This window comes from Physella acuta, unplaced genomic scaffold (assembly GCF_028476545.2).
Source record: "Physella acuta isolate Inbredline_101_S28 unplaced genomic scaffold, ASM2847654v3 ptg000714l, whole genome shotgun sequence".
NCBI classification, from domain to species: domain Eukaryota; kingdom Metazoa; phylum Mollusca; class Gastropoda; family Physidae; genus Physella; species Physella acuta.
In genome coordinates, this window is record NW_026732232.1 from 739,585 (window position 1) to 763,587 (window position 24,003).

General features: G+C 43.4%; 1 protein-coding gene across 1 annotated transcript in view; it reads right to left on the reverse strand.

Moving 5' to 3' along the window:
* The window catches only part of LOC131949799 (mRNA-decapping enzyme 1A), a 54,039-nt gene that overhangs the window by 17,266 nt on the left and 12,770 nt on the right, over positions 1-24,003 (reverse strand). Inside the window, exons 4-5 of the mRNA XM_059311761.1 lie at positions 1,592-1,734; positions 74-137 (exon numbers count right to left, since the gene is read on the reverse strand). Coding sequence (XP_059167744.1) covers positions 74-137; positions 1,592-1,734 — 207 coding nt within the window. The remainder of the gene's footprint in view (positions 1-73; positions 138-1,591; positions 1,735-24,003) is intronic.

The following is a 24,003-nucleotide window of genomic DNA, read 5'->3' on the forward strand; positions in this document are numbered from 1 at the left end:
AAGTCATTGAGAAACCAACCTTTACATTTTTTTCTGTCAGCCTTATACAAAAATATGTCATTAAGAAACCCACCTTTGAATTTTTTCAGTCAGCCTTATACATTCTCCAGTATCAACAAACCAAATGCCTAAAATAGCTGTGGAAGAAAAATGAACATTTTTAATATAAAAACGATTGAAAGCAAGCTTGAAAAATGAACACCTCTAAACAAGTGTGAACTGTTTGTTAGCTTTGTGCCATTGGCAAGTTGCCTTGGTTAGAGCTTAGAGTGGCAGAAAACATGTCATGTTAGCAGCTAGCACTAGAACAGTCTTGATCATTTTACACTGGATAAACTGGGGGAAACCTTCAGCTGGTCAACATATGACTGGCAAAAAGTATAGACAACAGAGAAACATTTAAACAAATGGGTTAATAGGAAAATATGTCTTCATCAGTAACTACAACAAGTAGTATTTACAATAGGCAGACAAAACAGTATTTTTAATAGACACGGTAGTTAACAGGATTAATATTTAACTGACCAAGGATGAAAGCTGTTCTTCTGAGCGTGTACAAGCTAGAAGCAACTCATTGTTGAAAGAGTGAAATACTTTGAAACACAAGGGATCACCATCTGGCAGGCGGGTGACTTCTATACAGCAACTAAATGTATTGTTAATTCAAGCCACTCAGGTCTACCTGGTCTACAAGAGTGGCGGCCTGGCACACATTAGCATCTGTAGGGTGCACTACACAAGTTACTGGGTGCTACTACACTAGACTACAGGCTAACACAGGATACAATGGCCACATCTAACAACACTTTATACTGTTTGATACACACATGAATATTCTTTTTTTTTTTTTAAATAAAAAATAATTGTGTGTGTTTGATAAAAGATATATTGTGTACCTATTCAGTACTTTATATTTGCAAGTACTCTGTGTTTGAATTATATATAGTTACACTATTTAAATTAATGGTCACATCTTAATACTATACTTGTCTAATACATGTTTTGAACATTAAATATGGCACCTCACACCATGACATATATGACACCACACACCAATTCATGTATGACACCACATCATGACATGTATGAAAGCAGACACTATATCATGACATGTATGACACCACACATCACTTCATGCAGAGGCATAGCAAGAGGGGGCAGAGCGTGTGGACAGCACAGCGTGACACCATTTAGGGGGATGACACCACGAAGTGCTGCACTGGGCGACACCCGACATAGCGACACCACTGACTTCATGTATGATGCCACACACCATGACATGCATGAAAGCACACAGCAATACAACCACACCTTTACATGTTTGGCACCACAAACCACTGCATGACACCACACACCACTGCATGACATCACACACCACTGCATGACACCACTAAAGCACACCCCTGCATGACACCACACACCACTGCATGACACCATTAAAGCACACCACTGCGTGACACCACTAAAGCACACCACTAAAGCACACCACTGCATGACACCACTGCAAGACACCACTAAAGCACACCACTGCATGACACCACTAAAGCACACCACTGCATGACACCAGTAAAGCACAATACATATGACTTACCATCTTCCAGATCATCTGAGAGTTTCTTAAAGAGGAGGAATGGAGTATTGAGATGGAATTCAACCTGGTTGGTCAAAGGTTGAACAAGGTTATTTAGATCTTTCCTATTGAGTATCATCAAACCATAGGAGGGGCTTGCTGATCTAAAGGAAAAAAAACATCAATCATTTATGTGTGTTGACAAAACTTAACAGTATGTGATGAAGACCACACACTAGTGTTTAGAAGATCCATCTTAAAAATGTTTGATAAGTTTATTTGTGTATCACTTATCTACTTCTTTCATATGTTCAGTGTATTAACCTGTCTTTAATTTATTGTTATTCTAAGTTAATGGACAGTCATAGCTTAAGTTTAGTACCGGCTATATAATTTCAAGCTTTCAGAGAGTCTAGAATTCTTTGATTAAAGTTTGTTTCCTACATCTAAACTTTGTTTTTGACTGTCTAACAATAACAAAACAATTTTGTTTATTTCTGCCACTTGCCTATGTGCTAAACTACACACATGTCTAGCAATGTGAAGGTTGCTGGTTGCCAACATAAAGTTATTATGTTGAGCTAAGAGATTAAATACACAATATAGTTGGTAATTTGTATCTGTATATATAAAATAAGATGCTTACAGATATGCAACAAGCTTTAAGATAATATCTCCTTCAACGGAATTGAAACCAATCTAGTTTTTTTGAGGTAATCAGTAAACTAACATTTTGTCTTACATGGGGTGATAGTTATAGTTAGCAAGAGTAAAAAATGTAGAACAGTCAACATCAGGTAGATTGCTATCTGGTAGAGTGGTGCTACTTGTCATGTGGCTATATGGTGTGTGGTGCTACTTGTCATGTGGCTATGTGGTAGAGTGGTGCTACTTGTCATGTGGCTATATGGTGTGTGGTGCTACTTGTCATGTGGCTATATGGTGTGTGGTGCTACTTGTCATGTGGCTACCTGGTGTGTGGTGCATGATGCTACCTGGTGTGTGGTGCTACTTGTCATGTGGCTACCTGGTGTGTGGTGCTACTTGTCATGTGGCTACCTGGTGTGTGGTGCTACTTGTCATGTGGCTACCTGGTGTGTGGTGCTACTTGTCATGTGGCTACCTGGTGTGTGGTGCTACTTGTCATGTGGCTACATGGTGTGTGGTGCTACTTGTCATGTGGCTACCTGGTGTGTGGTGCATGATGCTACCTGGTGTGTGGTGCTACTTGTCATGTGGCTACCTGGTGTGTGGTGCTACTTGTCATGTGGCTACCTGGTGTGTGGTGCTACTTGTCATGTGGCTACCTGGTGTGTGGTGCTACTTGTCATGTGGCTATGTGGTAGAGTAGTGCTACTTGTCATGTGGCTACCTGGTGTGTGGTGCTACTTGTCATGTGGCTATGTGGTAGAGTAGTGCTACTTGTCATGTGGCTATATGGTGTGTGGTGCTACTTGTCATGTGGCTACATGGTGTGTGGTGCTACTTGTCATGTGGCTACCTGGTGTGTGGTGCTACTTGTCATGTGGCTACCTGGTGTGTGGTGCTACTTGTCATGTGGCTACCTGGTGTGTGGTGCTACTTGTCATGTGGCTACCTGGTGTGTGGTGCTACTTGTCATGTGGCTACCTGGTGTGTGGTGCTACTTCATGTGGCTACATGGTGTGTGGTGCTACTTGTCATGTGGCCACCTGGTGTGTGGTGCTACTTGTCATGTGGCCACCTGGTGTGTGGTGCTACTTGTCATGTGGCTACCTGGTGTGTGGTGCATGATGCTACCTGGTGTGTGGTGCTACTTGTCATGTGGCTACCTGGTGTGTGGTGCTACTTGTCATGTGGCTACCTGGTGTGTGGTGCTACTTGTCATGTGGCTACCTGGTGTGTGGTGCTACTTGTCATGTGGCTATGTGGTAGAGTAGTGCTACTTGTCATGTGGCTACCTGGTGTGTGGTGCTACTTGTCATGTGGCTATGTGGTAGAGTAGTGCTACTTGTCATGTGGCTATATGGTGTGTGGTGCTACTTGTCATGTGGCTATATGGTGTGTGGTGCTACTTGTCATGTGGCTACCTGGTGTGTGGTGCTACTTGTCATGAGGCTACCTGGTGTGTGGTGCTACCTGGCATGTGGCTACCCATGTCTTAAATCTAGACCACTCTGTGTAGCTGTAGATCAAGCAGTATGGTTTGTCAGTTCAACAAAAGGTCACAGATTACAACAGTAGAAAATAGCTCCAGTTGTAGAGTTGGAGGAATGGAGCTCAACCAAAGTGTGAGCTAACCAACCCATGTGTGAGCGAACCAACCAAGCACCAGTGTGAGCTAACCAACCAAACACAAGTGTGAGCTATCCTACCCAACCCAAGTAAGGGATAAACAACCTGAAAGTGGGCTAACCAACACAACACACTTGTGAGCTAACCAACCAAACACAAGTGTGAGCTAACCAACCCAACACAAGTGTGAGCTAACCAACACAAGTGTGAGCTAACCAACCCAACCCAAGTGTGAGCTAACCAACCCAACCCAAGTGTGAGCTAACCAACACAAGTGTGAGCTAACCAACCCAAGTGTGAGCTAACCAACCCAAGTGTGAGCTAACCAACTCAAGTGTGAGCTAACCAACCCAACCCAAGTGTGAGCTAACCAACACAAGTGTGAGCTAACCAACCCAACCCAAGAGTGAGCTAACCAACACAAGTGTGAGCTAACCAACCCAACCCAAGTGTGAGCTAACCAACACAAGTGTGAGCTAACCAACCCAAGTGTGAGCTAACCAACCCAACTCAAGTGTGAGCTAACCAACCCAACCCAAGTGTGAGCTAACCAACACAACTCAAGTGTGAGCTAACCAACCCAAGTGTGAGCTAACCAACCCAACCCAAGTGTGAGCTAACCAACACAAGTGTGAGCTAACCAACCCAAGTGTGAGCTAACCAACCCAACTCAAGTGTGAGCTAACCAACCCAACCCAAGTGTGAGCTAACCAACCCAACTCAAGTGTGAGCTAACCAACCCAAGTGTGAGCTAACCAACCCAACCCAAGTGTGAGCTAACCAACCCAACCCAAGTGTGAGCTAACCAACCCAACCCAAGTGTGAGCTAACCAACCCAACCCAAGTGTGAGCTAACCAACCCAACCCAAGTGTGAGCTAACCAACCCAACCCAAGTGTGAGCTAAACAACTAGTTGGGTGGCACTGTGAACTAACCAAAGCAATGTAAGCCTTTAATTCCTAGTTGGGTGTCAAGAAAATAAACCCACAGATGGTTACAGGTGGTACAGGTATATGTTTGGTGCACTGCTCAGTCTGTTGGGTGCTGGTACATGGCCCAGTCTATTGGGTGCTTGTACATGGTCTAGTGGGTGCTGGTACATGGCCCAGTCTATTGGGTGCTGGTACATGGTCTATTGGGTGCTGGTACATGGCCCAGTCTATTGGGTGCTGGTACATGGTCTATTGGGTGCTGGTACATGGCTCAGTCTATAGGGTGCTGGTACATGGCCCAGTCTATAGGGTGCTGGTACATGGCCCAGTCTATCGGGTGCTGGTACATGGCCCAGTCTATTGGGTGCTGGTACATGGTCTATTGGGTGCTGGTACATGGTCTATTGGGTGCTGGTACATGGCTCAGTCTATAGGGTGCTGGTACATGGCCCAGTCTATAGGGTGCTGGTACATGGCCCAGTCTATTGGGTGCTGGTACATGGCCCAGTCTATTGGGTGCTGGTACATGGCCCAGTCTATTGGGTGCTGGTACATGGCCCAGTCTATTGGGTGCTGGTACATGGCCCAGTCTATTGGGTGCTGGTACATGGCCCAGTCTATTGGGTGCTGGTACATGGCCCAGTCTATTGGGTGCTGGTACATGGTCTATTGGGTGCTGGTACATGGCCCAGTCTATTGGGTGCTGGTACATGGTCTATTGGGTGCTGGTACATGGCCCAGTCTAATGGGTGCTGGTACATGGCCCAGTCTATTGGGTGCTGGTACATGGCCCAGTCTATTGGGTGCTGGTACATGGTCTATTGGGTGCTGGTACATGGACCAGTCTATTGGGTGCTGGTACATGGCCCAGTCTATTGGGTGCTGGTACATGGCCCAGTCTATTGGGTGCTGGTACATGGTCTAGTGGGTGCTGGTACATGGCCCAGTCTAATGGGTGCTGGTACATGGCCCAGTCTATTGGGTGCTGGTACATGGTCTAGTGGGTGCTGGTACATGGCCCAGTCTAATGGGTGCTGGTACATGGCCCAGTCTATTGGGTGCTGGTACATGGTCTAGTGGGTGCTGGTACATGGCCTATTGGGTGCTGGTACATGGCCCAGTCTAATGGGTGCTGGTACATGGCCCAGTCTATTGGGTGCTGGTACATGGCCCAGTCTATTGGGTGCTGGTACATGGCCCAGTCTATTGGGTGCTGGTACATGGTCTAGTGGGTGCTGGTACATGGCCCAGTCTAATGGGTGCTGGTACATGGCCCAGTCTAATGGGTGCTGGTACATGGCCCAGTCTATTGGGTGCTGGTACATGGCCCAGTCTATTGGGTGCTGGTACATGGCCCAGTCTATTGGGTGCTGGTACATGGTCTATTGGGTGCTGGTACATGGCCCAGTCTAATGGGTGCTGGTACATGGCCCAGTCTATTGGGTGCTGGTACATGGCCCAGTCTATTGGGTGCTGGTACATGGCCCAGTCTATTGGGTGCTGGTACATGGTCTATTGGGTGCTGGTACACGGTCTATTGGGTGCTGGTACATGGCCCAGTCTATTGGGTGCTGGTACATGGCCCAGTCTATTGGGTGCTGGTACATGGTCTAGTGGGTGCTGGTACATGGCCCAGTCTAATGGGTGCTGGTACATGGCCCAGTCTAATGGGTGCTGGTACATGGCCCAGTCTAGTGGGTGCTGGTACATGGCCCAGTCTATTGGGTGCTGGTACATGGCCCAGTCTATTGGGTGCTGGTACATGGCCTATTGGGTGCTGGTACATGGCCCAGTCTAGTGGGTGCTGGTACATGGCCCAGTCTAGTGGGTGCTGGTACATGGCCCAGTCTATTGGGTGCTGGTACATGGCCCAGTCTATTGGGTGCTGGTACATGGTCTATTGGGTGCTGGTACATGGCCCAGTCTATTGGGTGCTGGTACATGGTCTAGTGGGTGCTGGTACATGGCCCAGTCTAATGGGTGCTGGTACATGGCCCAGTCTAGTGGGTGCTGGTACATGGCCCAGTCTAGTGGGTGCTGGTACATGGTCTATTGGGTGCTGGTACACGGTCTATTGGGTGCTGGTACATGGTCTATTGGGTGCTGGTACATGGCCCAGTCTATTGGGTGCTGGTACATGGCCCAGTCTATTGGGTGCTGATTCATGGGCTATTGGGTGCTGGTACATGGCCCAGTCTATTGGGTGCTGGTACATGGTCTATTGGGTGCTGGTACATGGTCTATTGGGTGCTGGTACATGGTCTATTGGGTGCTGGTACATGGACCAGTCTAATGGGTGCTGGTACATGGTCTATTGGGTGCTGGTACATGGCCCAGTCTAATGGGTGCTGGTACATGGCCCAGTCTATTGGGTGCTGGTACATGGCCCAGTCTATTGGGTGCTGGTACATGGTCTATTGGGTGCTGGTACATGGTCTATTGGGTGCTGGTACATGGACCAGTCTAATGGGTGCTGGTACATGGTCTATTGGGTGCTGGTACATGGTCTATTGGGTGCTGGTACATGGTCTATTGGGTGCTGGTACATGGTCTATTGGGTGCTGGTACATGGACCAGTCTAATGGGTGCTGGTACATGGTCTATTGGGTGCTGGTACATGGTCTATTGGGTGCTGGTACATGGTCTATTGGGTGCTGGTACATGGTCTATTGGGTGCTGGTACATGGTCTATTGGGTGCTGGTACATGGGCTATTGGGTGCTGGTACATGGTCTATTGGGTGCTGGTACATGGTCTATTGGGTGCTGGTACATGGACCAGTCTAATGGGTGCTGGTACATGGTCTATTGGGTGCTGGTACATGGCCCAGTCTAATGGGTGCTGGTACATGGCCCAGTCTATTGGGTGCTGGTACATGGCCCAGTCTAATGGGTGCTGGTACATGGCCCAGTCTATTGGGTGCTGGTACATGGCCCAGTCTATTGGGTGCTGGTACATGGCCCAGTCTATTGGGTGCTGGTACATGGTCTATTGGGTACACTAAACCATGTACACAAGCCACGTGAAGAACCCACTATCCCGACAAGCACACATTACTTTCTGCCCACAACCCTGTTTCTTTAACAGAATTGAACCCGTGATGTCCACCAACCTTGAGACCTAACCTTCCATTGATTTAATAAACTGTACACGTGTAGTTGAATTGTTTGAGCAGCCAATGAGAAAAAAACTAAAGCTTGTTTGAACGAACCGATAGGTTTCGAGAGACAGAGATGACATGCACACATCAGGCAGCAGCTGATGAACCGGTGAAAGCAAAGGTAGCAACGGGCGAGTGAGCGCAGGGGAAAAACTTGGGACGACGTAAACAATTGTTGGCCCAGAAACCCGCCCAGAGTTGCCAACGTTTGAGGCCACTTAGGTAGAGCTTCACTTAGGCAAGTGCTGCTAGAGACAAACTATCCTAGTCAACAATTAACAAAGATAAACAGGTCCAAACAGACCAGCAACCTTAAGGTATCCGTTACTTCAGGCGCTTGTCTCCGTTACTTTACTTGACTGTCTCCGTTACTTTACTTTAGCCGACTGTCTCCGTTACTTTACTTTAGCCGACTGTCTCCGTTACTTTACATTAGCCGACTGTCTCCGTTATTGTCAAATGCGTGCAGCAGTTTTTCCTTGGAAATGAAACCCTTCAATCAGTGTTCGTGTATGATCGTCACGCTTGTGAGGGTACGACAATTGAACTTGTGACAACCACTAACGCAAGCTTCTTCAGCCTGTAAGGCAGCCGTTGACTCACTCACTCACACACACTGCTAAAATCGTCTAGGTCTGGCCACAGGAAGAAAACGAGTGTACGCTTCCAATCCAAACTCTGAATACAGCCAGCAAGTACAGACAGACGGCACGCAGCCCCACCAAAGATGTGGATTATTTCAAACAGAAACTCAGCCTTGTTGTTGTTTATGCTGAAGCGTTCAACGATCAGCAAACATTTCTAGCAGACGCTCGTCAGCTGGGGCCACACTTTTCACTCATTTATTCCAACGGCTCATATTTTATTCATATTTCACCAAGAGCCACTCTGTCTGTTGATGTTGTGGTCAGATTTTGTCATTTCATTTGGACCTACTTAAATACAGCATTTTCGTTTTAACTTTCTAAATAAATCACTTCCTATTTTTAATGTAATTAAATATTAAACAGTTTAGGATAACTAAATTCAATAACAAAATGGAAGATCACTATTAGTCTGGTGGCGGTGTTGTCTTGACGATGTTTCACACCTGAAAGTCGGCCACAAACTTTTATATTGGGCAAAAAATGCTTAACTTTGCGGGCTACCTAGAGAACCATGAAGCAAATGTTTTAGTTATGTGGGGGGTATTAACTTAATGTAAAATATAAGAATGTCTCTAATCGTTCATTAAATATTAAAACTATAGTGTGCAATGTTTTTGCCAGCTTCTATTTAATGCACACACGCAACCTTGAGGTGGAGGTTTGGGTAAGGGTTAAAGGTACCAAAATACAGACCTACACTCTTGTGACCAGTAAATGGTCAGATGGTTGTCAGCTGTGGTCACCACTAAATGGTCAGATGGTTGTCAGCTGTGGTCACCACTAAATGGTCAGATGGTTGTCAGCTATTGTCACCACTAAATGGTCAGATGGTTGTCAGCTATTGTCACCACTAAATGGTCAGATGGTTGTCAGCTATTGTCACCACTAAATGGTCAGATGGTTGTCAGCTATTGTCACCACTAAATGGTCAGATGGTTGTCAGCTATTGTCACCACTAAATGGTCAGATGGTTGACCACCACTAAAGCTACCCAGTAAATACACACTTTATTGGCAGGGTCATCAGTGCAGAGATCACGTGATGAGCACATGGAAGTACACTTCTATAGCCCGGAGACATGGCCAAGTCATGGTGGCCCGTCTTAAGGAGGCATGGCCAACGCGTGGTGGCCCACCTTAAGAAGGCATGGCCAAGTCATGGTGGCCCGTCTTAAGGAGACATGGCCAAGTCATGGTGGCCCACCTTAAGGAGACATGGCCAAGTCATGGTGGCCCACCTTAAGGAGACATGACCTAGTCACAGTGGCCCGCCTTAAGGAGACATGGCCAAGTCATGGTGGCCCGCCTTAAGGAGACATGACCTAGTCACAGTGGCCCGTTTTAAGCCATGTTCTAGCCACAGTTGACGACGGCGCTAAGCCTGAAACTATAACTTTGAGTTGTCTGTTGAGCTCCCAGTAAATCAAATCTCCCCACACACTACAGGCGAACACAAGGTCTCAACTAAGTGTATTGAGCAAATGCCACTACAGCAACATGTGGCAGTATTGACGCCCAAAGAAAAGTACTGACAACCTGGGCTTTAGTGTGTGAGTTGATTTTAAATAAAATGTTTGCATTAAGACACCACCCAGTTGTATACATTAAATATGTGTGTATACATACACATACTCACAAGTATATACTTATATACACAGAAAAATAAAATAAATGTATAAATTTACACACAGAAAAATATACACACACAAACATAAACACACACACATGCATATATATATATATATATATATATATATATATATATATATATATATATATATATATATATATATATATATATATATAAGCATACACACGCATATAAGCATACAAACAGACAAATTAAAAACACAGAAATGTAAAAACGTTCAACACTAGCTTACATGAAGTTATCATTTGATACCGATAATTTAAAAAAAAAAAGATTCCTAAAAGTGTAAAGGGAAGGGGAGGCCGGCGATCTGTGCTGTGCTATATGTGTCGAGAAAAGCGCAGAACGTAGAGGTGTGTTTTGTGTGAGTAGGTAGGTAGGGAACAAGTGGCTTACCAAGTTAGACAATACATGTGCTGCATTCATTCATCTATTCGTCCTTTTATTCGTTAGTCTCTCACTAGTGCAGTTGGAATATAACCATTTATCTTTAAAATTAATTGTGGACTATTCTATTGTGCATTTCTTAATCATCAGCCGTAACAGGATAATTAATCCGGACTAATTTGTGGGGGTAAGAAACGTTTTCTTCTCTACAACTGTAACACACCTGCTCATATTCTTGTCGCAGACACCGGCCACATCAATATGATAATAGGTAGCAGGTATACATTTTTATATAAGAAACATTATTGCACTATTTTAATTATTAGGTGCTACACAGTTTAAAGATGCACGTTTCACAAACATGACAGTACTGTAATGCTCCACGTATTACAATTTAGCAGTTTAATGCTCCTTGTTCAACAATTTTGACACAGTAGTGAACCATGGTAATGAGCCGTGATGTAATGTACAGGTAGACATTTTAATTAGCCGTACCCTTCCAGGAGAGGGTCAGATCAATTGACCCCAGTACCAGATGATTGAGCTACACGCCAATATGAGAGCTCGGGTCAGTCTATCGGGCGATAGAGAACAATCAGCGCCAAATCCAGGCTACGCTTATTGAAGAGAGCAACAGAGTTGTGCATTATTGAAGAGCCGAGTGTGATTCTTCGTGCCACGCCGGCCACACGTCCAAGCACACCTTTGACCAGCCACTGAATTAATCATACACACAGCAGGCCGACTCAATCAAGTCCTCCCCAACCAATCCTTACACCTGAGTTTACTCAACCACATTCAGACACCCCTAGCACCATTATGGGTCATTTACAAAACGATTTCGCTAGGAAGTCAAGCAAATAATTGGGCGAGTAAAAATATAAGTGTCAGAAACAATATCCAAGTGTGAGATATACAATAACCCCCCCCCCCCCCCCCGATGTAAGCTTAACAGCACACAAGTCCTAAAGACAAGGGGAGCTAAACAAAAATCCCAGTACTCAATTATTACAAAAATATGTTCAATTATTAGATCTGTCATCAATGGGTTCTTAAACAAACTATTCATATATATATATATATATATATATATATATATATATATATATATATATATATATATATATATATATATATATATGCATGCAACAATAGCTGTATCAGCAGCACGTCGAGAGCGTATCTTACAATTGGTCTAGATCTGTCAGGCTTCTAATGTCTGCGTACTGTCACCTCTCACGGTGGGCAGCTAAAAGATTGCACTTGATGAGAACAAAGACACGAAACATTCATGATACGAAGCACACGGACCTTTGGTATCTCCAGTTGGACGATCATGTACGCCAGTTGTGTCATGATAAAACTGCCGTTAGACACTAGTTGGTTTCTGGGGTACCAGTGTATAAAGTGGCCAAAGAAGAACCAACATGACCAGTCATAGACGGCAACATCACAACAATGTTTCTACACCTGAGCTACACTGGTCCACCGGTCCGAAGACTTTGGAAAGGGCCTACTAGAGCACAATGTTAGCATAGGCTAACTCAATGACCGGATGGAAGTACAGCCTTGTTTTGTACCTGCAACAGCTGTATTTAAGCGTACAAGCATTACAGCACTATTTCAAGAGACGTGTTAGATATGTAAAGAGATGTGTTAGATATGTAAAGAGACGTGTTAGATGTGTAAAGAGACATGTTAGATATGTAAAGAGACATGTTAGATGTGTAAAGAGACATATAAGATGTGTAAAGAGACGTGTTAGATATGTAAAGAGACATGTTAGATGTGTAAAGAGACGTGTTAGATGTGTAAAGTGACGTGTTAGATATGTAGAGAGACATGTTAGATATGTAAAGAGACATGTTAGATTTGTAAAGAGACGTGTTAGATATGTAAAGAGACGTGTTAGATATGTAAAGAGACGTGTCAGATATGTAAAGAGACGTGTTAGATATGTAAAAAGACATGTTAGATATGTAAAGAGACATGTTAGACATGTAAAGAGACATGATAGATATGTAAAGAGACGTGTTAGATATGTAAAGAAACGTGTTAGATATGTAAAGAGACATGTTAGACATGTAAAGAGACGTGCTAGATATGTAAAGAGACGTGTTAGTTATGTAGAGAAACAACACTGTTATGTTACGACTGTTAATACAGCCGCAAGATGCTAAGAGATGTTTTACATAGCCTATGTATAAAAAAACAGCGTCAAATACTAAGTAGCTATATCCAAGATCCAGCAAAGCCCAGCTAAATTAGAATTGGCACTGCACATACAACAAAACTTTAAAAACAAACTAATGCATAAAAATATTAAATAGGCCAATAAGTATAAATGCCTACGAATACAGCAGAGCAATCAATAAAAAGCCCACTAAAATCAATAATACGCCACAATAGAGAAAACCTATATCAATCTACATGTAATTCTACGCCGCCACAAGGAAAAGCTTAACAAAATTCATGTTTCAATATCATGAAATGAGAACAAAAGCATGGGAAACTTGCAGCTATTAGCTTGTTGTAAGATACAATATGAGAACAGGAGCATGGGAAACTTGCAGCTATTAGCTTGTTGTAAGATACAATATGAGAACAGGAGCATGGGAAACTTGCAGCTATTAGCTTGTTGTAAGATACAATATAAAAACACCGTGACCAGGTGGAGGAGCTAAGTATAGCTCACGGGCCAGTTGTTGAAGTGATACATTTAGATATGTAAAGCCAGTTGTTGAGGTGATAAATTTAGATATGTAAAGCCAGTTGTTGAGTTGATACATTTAGATATGTAAAGCCAGTTGTTGAGGTGATACATTTAGATATGTAAAGCCAGTTGTTGAGGTGATACATTTAGATATGTAAAGCCAGTTGTTGAGGTGATACATTTAGATACGTAAAGCCAGTTGTTGAGGTGATACATTTAGATATGTAAAGCCAGATGAGGTGATTTTTATTTATGTAATTCATTTAAAAAGGCTAGACAGAAGTGTCATTGTTTGTGTCTAAGCTACGTCTGGAGAACCTCTGTTAACTATCTACACCCCACCATGCTACACTCACTGTACTACTCCCTGCTATGCTACACCCCACGGCACTACTCCCTGCTATGCTACACCCCACGGCACTACTCCCTGCTATGCTACACCCCACGGCACTACTCCCTGCTATGCTACACCCCACGGCACTAGACCCCAATATGCTACACCCCGCTATGCTACACCCCACAGCGCTAGACCTCGCTATGCTACACCCCACGGCACTAGACCCCAATATGCTACACCCCGCTATGCTACACCCCACAGCGCTAGACCTCGCTATGCTACACCCCACAGCGCTAGACCTCGCTATGCTACACCCCACGGCACTAGACCCCAATATGCTACACCACACTATGCTACACCTCGCTATGCTACACCCCACTATGCTACACCCCACGGCACTAGACCCCAATATGCTACACCACACTATGCTACACCTCGCTATGCTACACCCCACAGCGCTAGACCTCGCTATGCTACACCCCACAGCGCTACACCTCGCTATGCTACACCCCACAGCGCTAGACCTCGCTATGCTACACCCCACTCTAATACATGTAGGTAGGCTAGCAACAACAGAATGATACCATTTGCTAGGGTAAGATAAAACGATACGATAGTCTGTCTTCGCCTTGGTAATTGTACAGCTTGACCTTGCGATAGTTTGTTGCTAACTACAGCCTTCATTTCCAGGCGGGGAGATAGGTCATTAATGTTTGTGCTTATTTTCCCCATCAACACAGCCAGTAAGGTTAACAACCATTTTTTTCTTATGTAGGTTAGAATCTAGGAGCACACGCCGCTCAACGTTGGCAGCTTATGCTAACACAAAGTTGAGCATCCACAATACAGCTGTATATGCCGGTGGGAGGGGGCTCGCCACTTTTTACTGGTGGGGGGGGGGGGGGGGGGGGCTCGCCACTTTTTACTGGGGGGGGGGGGGTAGGCTTGGGGTGGGGGTGTGACTTAAGCTTTAAACAAGATGTGGGTGACTAAGCTTCATTCGGGATCTGGGCTCCAAGCTTTACGGGGGACCAGGGCACCCGAGTTGTATACAGGGCGCCAATACTTTCAGCAAAGTATCAAACGATTGCACACAGCAAAACAGTAAAACTCGGTAAATGCTATGCTTACAACAGGTAAAATCAAATTAAACCCCCACCCCAAGAAAAACTCGCGGCTGTAAAATGAATATTCATAGTGTTAATAAAAAGCTGTAAGAAGTAGAACACTATGAAATGTACGGCAATAATGGGCGGCACCCCACAAGCGGGATGAACATACCGCACCACTTAGTACACTTCTTTAATCCACTTGATAACCTCCAATAGATTTTTAATGGGCACGTGGCCCTCGTGGTTGTAGTCAGCGTGGTCTACCTACAGGCATGGGCTGACGAAACGTTTACAACCAAACAACACCTGTATTACACAAGACACCAAGGTGCTTATCTGGGCTTGTACAACACAGAGGTGCCTATCTGGGCTTGTACAACACCATGGTGCCTATCTGGGCTTGTACAACACCATGGTGCCTATCTGGGCTTGTACAACACCATGGTGCCTATATGGGCTTGTACGACACCATGGTGCCTATCTGGGCTAGTACAACACCATGGTGCCTATCTGGGCTTGTACAACACCATGGTGCCTATCTGGGCTTGCACGACACCATGGTGCCTATCTGGGCTTGTACAACACCATGGTGCCTATATGGGCTTGTACAACACAGAGGTGCCTATCTGGGCTTGTACAATACCATAGTGCCTATCTGGGCTTGTACAATACCATGGTGCCTATCTGGGCTTGTACAACACAGAGGTGCCTATCTGGGCTTGTACAACACAGAGGTGCCTATCTGGGCTTGTACAACACAGAGGTGCCTATCTGGGCTTGTACAATACCATAGTGCCTATCTGGGCTTGTACAACACCATGGTGCCTATCTGGGCTTGTACAATACCATAGTGCCTATCTGGGCTTGTACAACACAGAGGTGCCTATCTGGGCTTGTACAACACCATAGTGCCTATCTGGGCTTGTACGACACCATGGTGCCTATCTGGGCTTGTACAACACCAAGGTGCATATCTGGGCTTGTACAACACCATGGTGCCTATCTGGGCTTGTACAACACCAAGGTGCCTATCTGGGCTTGTACCACACAGAGGTGCCTATCTGGGCTTGTACAATACCATAGTGCCTATCTGGGCTTGTACAACACCATGGTGCCTATCTGGGCTTGTACAATACCATAGTGCCTATCTGGGCTTGTACAACACAGAGGTGCCTATCTGGGCTTGTACAACACCATAGTGCCTATCTGGGCTTGTACGACACCATGGTGCCTATCTGGGCTTGTACAACACCATGGTGCCTATCTGGGCTTGTACAACACCAAGGGGCCTATCTGGGCTTGTACAACACCATGGTGCCTATCTGGGCTTGTACAACACAGAGGTGCCTATCTGGGCTTGTACAATACCATGGTGCCTATCTGGGCTTGTACAATACCATAGTGCCTATCTGGGCTTGTACAATACCATGGTGCCTATCTGGGCTTGTACAACACCAAGGTGCCTATCTGGGCTTGTACAACACCATGGTGCCTATATGGGCTTGTACAACACCAAGGTGCCTATCTGGGCTTGTACAACACCAAGGTGCCTATCTGGGCTTGTACAACACCATGGTGCCTATATGGGCTTGTACAACACCAAGGTGCCTATCTGGGCTTGTACAACACAGAGGTGCCTATCTGGGCTTGTACAACACAGAGGTGCCTATCTGGGCTTGTACAATACCATAGTGCCTATCTGGGCTTGTACAATACCATAGTGCCTATCTGGGCTTGTACAACACCAAGGTGCCTATCTGGGCTTGTACAACACCATGGTGCCTATCTGGGCTTGTATAACACCATGGTGCCTATCTGGGCTTGTTCAAGAAATACCGAATCGCCTATCAGGGCTTAAACAAATAAAAAAATCAAGGGGCCCATGAATCCGTTATCTACCTACCTGTCTATGAATAAACATTTACATATACAGAGATATGGGGGGGGGGGGGGGAGAATGGGAGCCTGGTAATGCTCACGTATATATATATATATATATATATATATATATATATATATACCTCCACACACACATACCATCATATGTATTATTTGTCTAAAATGACACAACTTTCAACGTTAAATGAGATTACTCAGGTAACTAATTTAACCTCTAACCCAGTGCTCAAAATGTGTGCATTTATTTAACAAAAAGCAGATGAAGTTCGGCTGCTTAGCGAGCTACTTGTGTTTTGTTTGGAGAAAGCCACTGCATAACGCTTATACCGTAGGTAGAGCCGTACAGCTTTATGCCGAATGGACAGTATTCCCCCTTCGGACTTGGGCAAAATGTAAAAGTTTAATGTTAAAGGTAGAATGCTATGATTACTATGAACAAGATGCAAGCATAAGCGTATCACGTTTTGACCGATCAAATCGAACGACCCAAGCAAGGGTCATCCAGTTATGACTTTCACAAAAGTGTGGGTTTTTAAACCCCACCCCCATGTGGACGTCCAAAAAAACCTTGTAAACCTGTCAAAATCTTCCATGTACTCATTCATTTATTGTATATATTATAACCATCGAAATGCTAGACATGGTTATTCAATATAGGGAATTTTTTTTTTCGGTAATGTCTATTATCATGTCTAAATGATTTTAAGTAGAACAGAGAATATGTTGATAAAATAAATAGTAGGTTTTATAAGCGCTTGATTTATTTTAATATTTTCTTATCACAAAAAAAAAAGCAAAATATTATTTAACATTTATTTTTGCATGAAGAGAAAAGTGGGTGGACGTATATTTGTGCACTTGCACTACTTGTAGGATGTATATTAACAATTATACCATTTAGGAAGCGTGGCCTACAGGTAGAGCGCTATACTGCTAACCCGAAAGTCTTGAGTTCGAACCCGGGTTCAAGTCAATAAAACCTCACTGGATCCACCCAGCTCTGACATGTACCTAACTCACATTAAGCAAACCAAAGGCGGCTGGGCATAGTGCCGACCACACTGCCCCTTTCATCCACCCAGCTCTGATGGGTACCTAACTCACATTAGGCAAACCAAAGGCGGCTGGGCATAGTGCTGACCACACTGCCCCTTTCATACGCCGAGGTCACAGAAACAGGTGAACATGTGCCCCATGGACTGTCAGGTTAGAAAAGGGAACTGCACTTAGTTTGAGTCGCGAGGCCAACTAAGGTCCCTGACCTCTACTTCTATTTACTTAGTTCTACATGACTCTTCCAGAAATGTCACGTCACACTCCTGGAGGGGGGAGAGAAGGTTCCAACTTTTGTAACGTGTGACGAGATGGGGGGGGGGGGGTACGGAAAGTGTAACGACACTTTAGCAACAATGGTAGAATTCCACGTTGTTTAACTCTTTATGTATTGTGTAATGCAAATTGATCAGCATTATTTTAGAAACAAAATCTATGTTTAAAAACAACAAAAAAAGTATAATTTGTGGGGTGATGTCTGATGTTAGCAGGTGGAGTTCTCGCTTTTTGTACCAATGGAGAGAGTAGTGACATCTCGTCAAAGGATGATCCAAGTGTACCGTTAAACAGGATTTTTTTTTTAACACGAGCATTACGAGTTCTAATTTTGTTTTAGAAAATATAAGAATAACATTTAAAACTGCAGACGTCCACTTAGACCGACCACTCCGCCTCCCCCATTTCAGTCCATACGTCTCCACAAAAAGCGATTCTCCCCACCCCCTCTATCATAATTGGATAACATCAAAGAATACGTATAGCTGTATATTCTGGATGCAAATACAATACAAAATTTAGGCATAAACGTAACGTGATTTAACGATCGAATCGCAGCTAACGACCCTAAAAGAATACGCGTGGTTATGTATTCTACCACTCAGGGGATTATTCCAAATGCCAGGGACGGGCACAGACTGCTCATCTCCACAGTGCGTCCATTATCATGAGACTGAATTCTAGCAGTCACACGCAGGACAATGGCGCCAAGCTGCGCAGTCAATGCCCGAATGATAGGTAGATAAACCATGGTATTAGTTCCACTGAGATGACATAGTTCCACTGAGATGACGTGTGCACCAAACTATGTTACAGCAAGCTGCTAAATGTAGTGTGACTGTAAAATGTAGTGTGACGGTAACATGTAGTGTGACTGTAAGTTGTAACATGTAGTGTGACTGTAACATGTAGTGTGACTATAAAATGTAGTGTGACTGTAGCAAGTAATGTGAGTGTAGCATCTGTGACGGCAAATGTAGTGTGACTGTAGCATCTAATGTGACGGCAAATGTAGTGTGACTGTAGCAACTAATGTGACTGTAGCAACTAATGTGACTGTAGCATCTAATGTGACTGAGATCAAGTTGAAATGTTTGATCACCCCACGATGAAGTGATTGGTCTGTGTGATTAACAATACACGAGTGCACTTTCCGGCGCTGGTCTTTCACTCTACACAGCAAAAAACTTTGACGACTTTCTAAAGGGGGAGGCTAACGGTGGGTGGGGTGGATACAATCACAATGGGTAGTCCATGTGTCAAAAAATTCATTAACACCCCCTCTTGTGGCATTAAATTCACCCCCACCCCCTCACAAAACTAAATGACCACATATAAACATTGACTATTAGCTTAAATACTTAACACTAACATGAACCTAGTAAGATAAACGTTTGATGATGTAACTACTAAAATGTTTATGCCTGTTTGAGTTGAAATTTGAATAAAATAATGGGGGGGGGGGGGGGAAGAGATATGAACGGTGGGGGATTGGAAGCTGTGGGACGGGACTTAGATGAGGCATCAGAAAAAAAAACATGAACAGTTGGCTAGGCAATGAGCAACACCTAGCTGCCCTGAGAAAACCCAAAACTTATTTAAGTAGGGCTGCACGCCGCAACTGCCACATGTAACATTTCATTAATTCATACAGCTCAAAATAAAATAAACGATCATAAAAATGTACTTGAAATTGGGTATGACGACAAACGAGAGACCAGATGTTACATAATTAATTCAACATAACGAAGCCAGCGTCAAGCGTGTAGCTCGCGTGTGTACACGGCCCGCGCATGCCGGGTTGAGACCTACACCTCTCGAGAGGTTTTATGTCATATGTTTACAACTAGCTTTAACCCTCTCAACCCCCCGGCACATTTTTTGTTTCCGTCGTCCCCCTCTAGGTTGGCTAATACTTGTATATCCAGCGGCTCGACTTCTTCACGCCACTATCATATAGGTAGAGACAACAAGCTAGAGTAGATATAGTGTTCTAATCGAGTGTGCGATGGTTGCCTTATTACCTGTGCCATGGTTCCAATATTAATAGGTAAAAAGTATGGAAGAGATGTTACGTGGGCACACGTTTGTGCACAGAGACGTCTAGACCTGTGCTATTATAGGCTGGAGTAGTACTCGGCTCATTCTGTGGCTTCAAGCTAACGGCTCACATAGAAAGATATGGTCCCGGTAAAACTCAAGTGTAATCATCTTAACGATTACCGCCTCGCCATGTCGCAAATTAAAGATAACCCCGCAGCCTCCCTAAACTTTCACAGCGATATACGTTTTATTGCACTTTTTAAACTAGCATCTCTTCTCAAGCTTTTAAATCACACACGCAGTTAACATAAACAATAGGAACTTACCAACATGGCAGATGATGAACGCCAAAAACTTCAAGCAACCACTTGAGGCGTTTGAAAGTTTAAAAATCTATAGCCCTATTAGGAAGGATGGCTGAGTAAAACGCCAACCAAGTGTAGCGACCAACCAACACCGTGACTATTGATTTACAAATCCCCCTGTGCGGCTCTAAGGCCTGTTCTCCATGTGGCTATAAGGTAGATTTCCGATCTGATAGAGAAATGTATTGGAGGAGTTGATCAAACATAAGGTCACCATCAGCTTGAGGAGAGCAAGGGAAAGCTGCAGCTAGCCCCGGATAACATTGGGCACATGCAACTACTTCCTCTACACATCAAACACATCGCTATCAATCTAACACTTGTTTTTAATTTCCAGGACTCAGGGAGAGTAGTGTGCATTTCTTACAACAATCAGTAGTGGACTTGAACAGTAAACAAGTACAAGAATGGATTTAACTCTTTTGCGGTAAGTCCGTTCTTCAGTAGATGACAAAATCCTATACATTACAATAATCTAACAAACACGTTGAATGTCAAACCGCTCTTAAGATGAACGTGGGAGCATGTGTGCGACGGGAACATTTGTACTAAAATAAAATGTATTTAAAAATCACGTTTTATATCAAAGCTCAGGAACTAAATAAAGCCATTTTAACCCTCTTTAAGGATTTGTTAAAGACACGATGTAACCCACAGAAAGGAGTTGCGAGTCTCATTAAAAGCCCCCCCCCCCCCACCCCACAATACACACATTTAAAACAAAGTGATACGTTCTCTACCGGTTTGTTTGTTAAATTAACCATCAACGTATTACTAAAACAAAATGGCTTCAGTTTTAGACCACCCATTGGCAAACGCATTAAACTAGATTAAAAAAACAACAACAATTAAACAACATGTAGCGACCTGGGCTATGTTAAACAAAACACGAAGTCACACGTGGCCATCATAGATCAGATATGTGCGCAATAGATTTAAATAACATTAGATTGTCTTGTATATGAAAATTGTGGGCCCGTTATTTAACGGGCCTTCATACTACTTTTCAACTAGTACGCACTGTTTTTTTAACTAACACGCGAGCCTTTAAAATAATGGGCGCTAGATAAAAAATTCATGTGTGAATAAAAGATAAAGGCAAGGCAATACTTCTATGCAACATCAAACAACTCATTTACTTTCTGTTTGACACCGTACTTGAATATTTGTCTATTTGTGTCTCGAATGGCTGCAAAGTAAAAAAAAAAAAAACAACTCACGGATACATTTAATATCTGCCTTTCTGCTCTGTATAATAAAGCTGAATATAATAAAAACCAGTTACTTTAATATTAAGGCCATTAATTGTTACAACTGTCGCAGTCATCACCGTATGCAGATATACGGGAGTTGATATTGGACTTTCCGAACAAATAAACAACCCACATCGACAAATAGTGATCGTCTTACAAACTGGGGGAGAAAAGATTGTTTGGTTTTTTAACATATCCCATTGAGAGATTTGACTGAATTAACCTGGATAAAAATTACACGCACCAAGTGTCGAAGAGGGGACGTCCTTCTTTAAGCAGTATTTGCTTTTGGCTAAAAACTCACAATGTATTGCTGTACGATGGAGGCTATCTATAGTATATTATCATCGATTATGATTAGCAGTCAGTCGGTCGGATCGAGGTAGCATATGGTGCAGATGGCAACAGTAAGTGAATGCATCATAGCTTTCAAGACGGCCAGCTAACTCAAGTGTTTTCTAGGCCAGAGCGAAAATAGTTATTTAAAAACCCAAACTGGCAATTAATGAACCTATACATGTATAAGGAGTGCAGTCTTAGATGGCAAAGATCTTTTAAACAAGCCAGTGGAGGAACAGTCCAAACTGGCAAAGATCTTTTAGACGTGCCAGGGGAACAGTCCATTCTTCTTCTTCTTCGTTCTTAATTTTTAGTGTTGGAAGGGATCGAGCCTTATCTGCCAGAGGGTTTGAACTCGCGACTTTTTTTTCGAATTTATCAACCATGAGCTTTTTGCCGACTCGACCACGCCTCCATCACAATTAAGGATAAGTGTCAACTGGTTATGCGCCATTGAGGCCATTGACTCCGATTTCAGCCAGCTTTTCTTTTTGGATTTGCTTCCATAGCCTTTGTCCAACCAAGAACAAACTACAAGGCAGCCGTTGTTTGATTTTGGAGTTGTCTCTCCTAGAAGAGTGGCTGTCCCCAGCTAACGAGCCTCATCTGCCCGATGGTTCGAACTCGAGACTTTTCGGTTTAGCAACCATGAGCTTCACCGACTCGACCGAGCCGGACCCTGGAACAGTCCAGACTTGTAAAGATCTTTTAGACGTACCAGGGGAACAGTCCAAACTGGCAAAGATAATTTAGGTGTGCCATGGGGAGGAACAGTCCAAACTGGCAATGTTTTAAAAAAAATAGATTTAAAAGGCTGTATGAACTAATTATCAGTTATCATGTTAAAGTATAGGGGGATAGCACCAACTGCACACAAAAAACATGGCACTTCAGTCTTTTTTTTTCTACTAAACAAAATAGCTGAACACTACTTTAAAAAAAAATACCAACTCGACATAGTATAAATATTTGATTAATTGGAAATATAAAAAAATATTATTTGTGTAGTGTATGACTTACACATTTTTGAGGTGCATAAAAATTATAAACTAGCAAAAATCTTAACAACTCTTGACTGCATTATTAATGTGACAGCAACATCTAATATGACTATATCATCTAATGTGACTATAACATGTAGTGTTATTATAACATGTAGTGTTATTATAACATGTAGTGTGATTATAACATGAAACGTGACTATAGCATCTAATATGACTGTAGCATCTAATATGACTTAAGATGTGTGACTAACATGTGTGACTATACCATCTAATATGACAGTAGCATCTAATATGACAGTAGCATCTAGTATGACTGTAACATGTAGTGTGACTGCAACATGTAGTCCTACAGTACACATACTCCTCTAATGGAGCCCTCTATCACAGCTTCGTGGTATTGTACTGACCATAATTTTAGTTAACAGGCAACTAATCTAAAACAAGTGTAGCTCTTACAAACAAAAGTTAGTGTAACAGGCTAAATTTGTAGTGAATTTGTAGTGAATGACTAACCAAGGTAACAGACAAAAGCTGTAGTGAATGACTAACTAGACTAAGTTAGAGTGCATGACTCACAAAGGTAACAGGCTAAAGTAGAGAAAAAGGCCAGAGAAAAAGCATGATTAATAAAGGTCAGAAGCCAAAGTAATAGAGAAGGACTACAACAGGCAATGTGTTTAAGCTGAAGAGACTAACCAACAGATATCAATCAATGCAATAAGCCTGCAAATTCAGACACAGGGTCAACTTTCTCAAACTGGACTCATAACCCACCAAAGGTCAAAAAGCACCCTTCCCCAATCCCTAAAACCTGTCTGAACTAAAGTGCACAAGTTTACCACAACATTAATGTCATATGTCCTAAATGGAAAAGTATCATTCAAAATCAACTACGATGGAAGTGAAATATCTTTCATAAACATTTCCTATATTAAAAAAATGCAGATTTCTTTTAATTTTTACACCTTAGGCACCCCTCTACCTGAACAG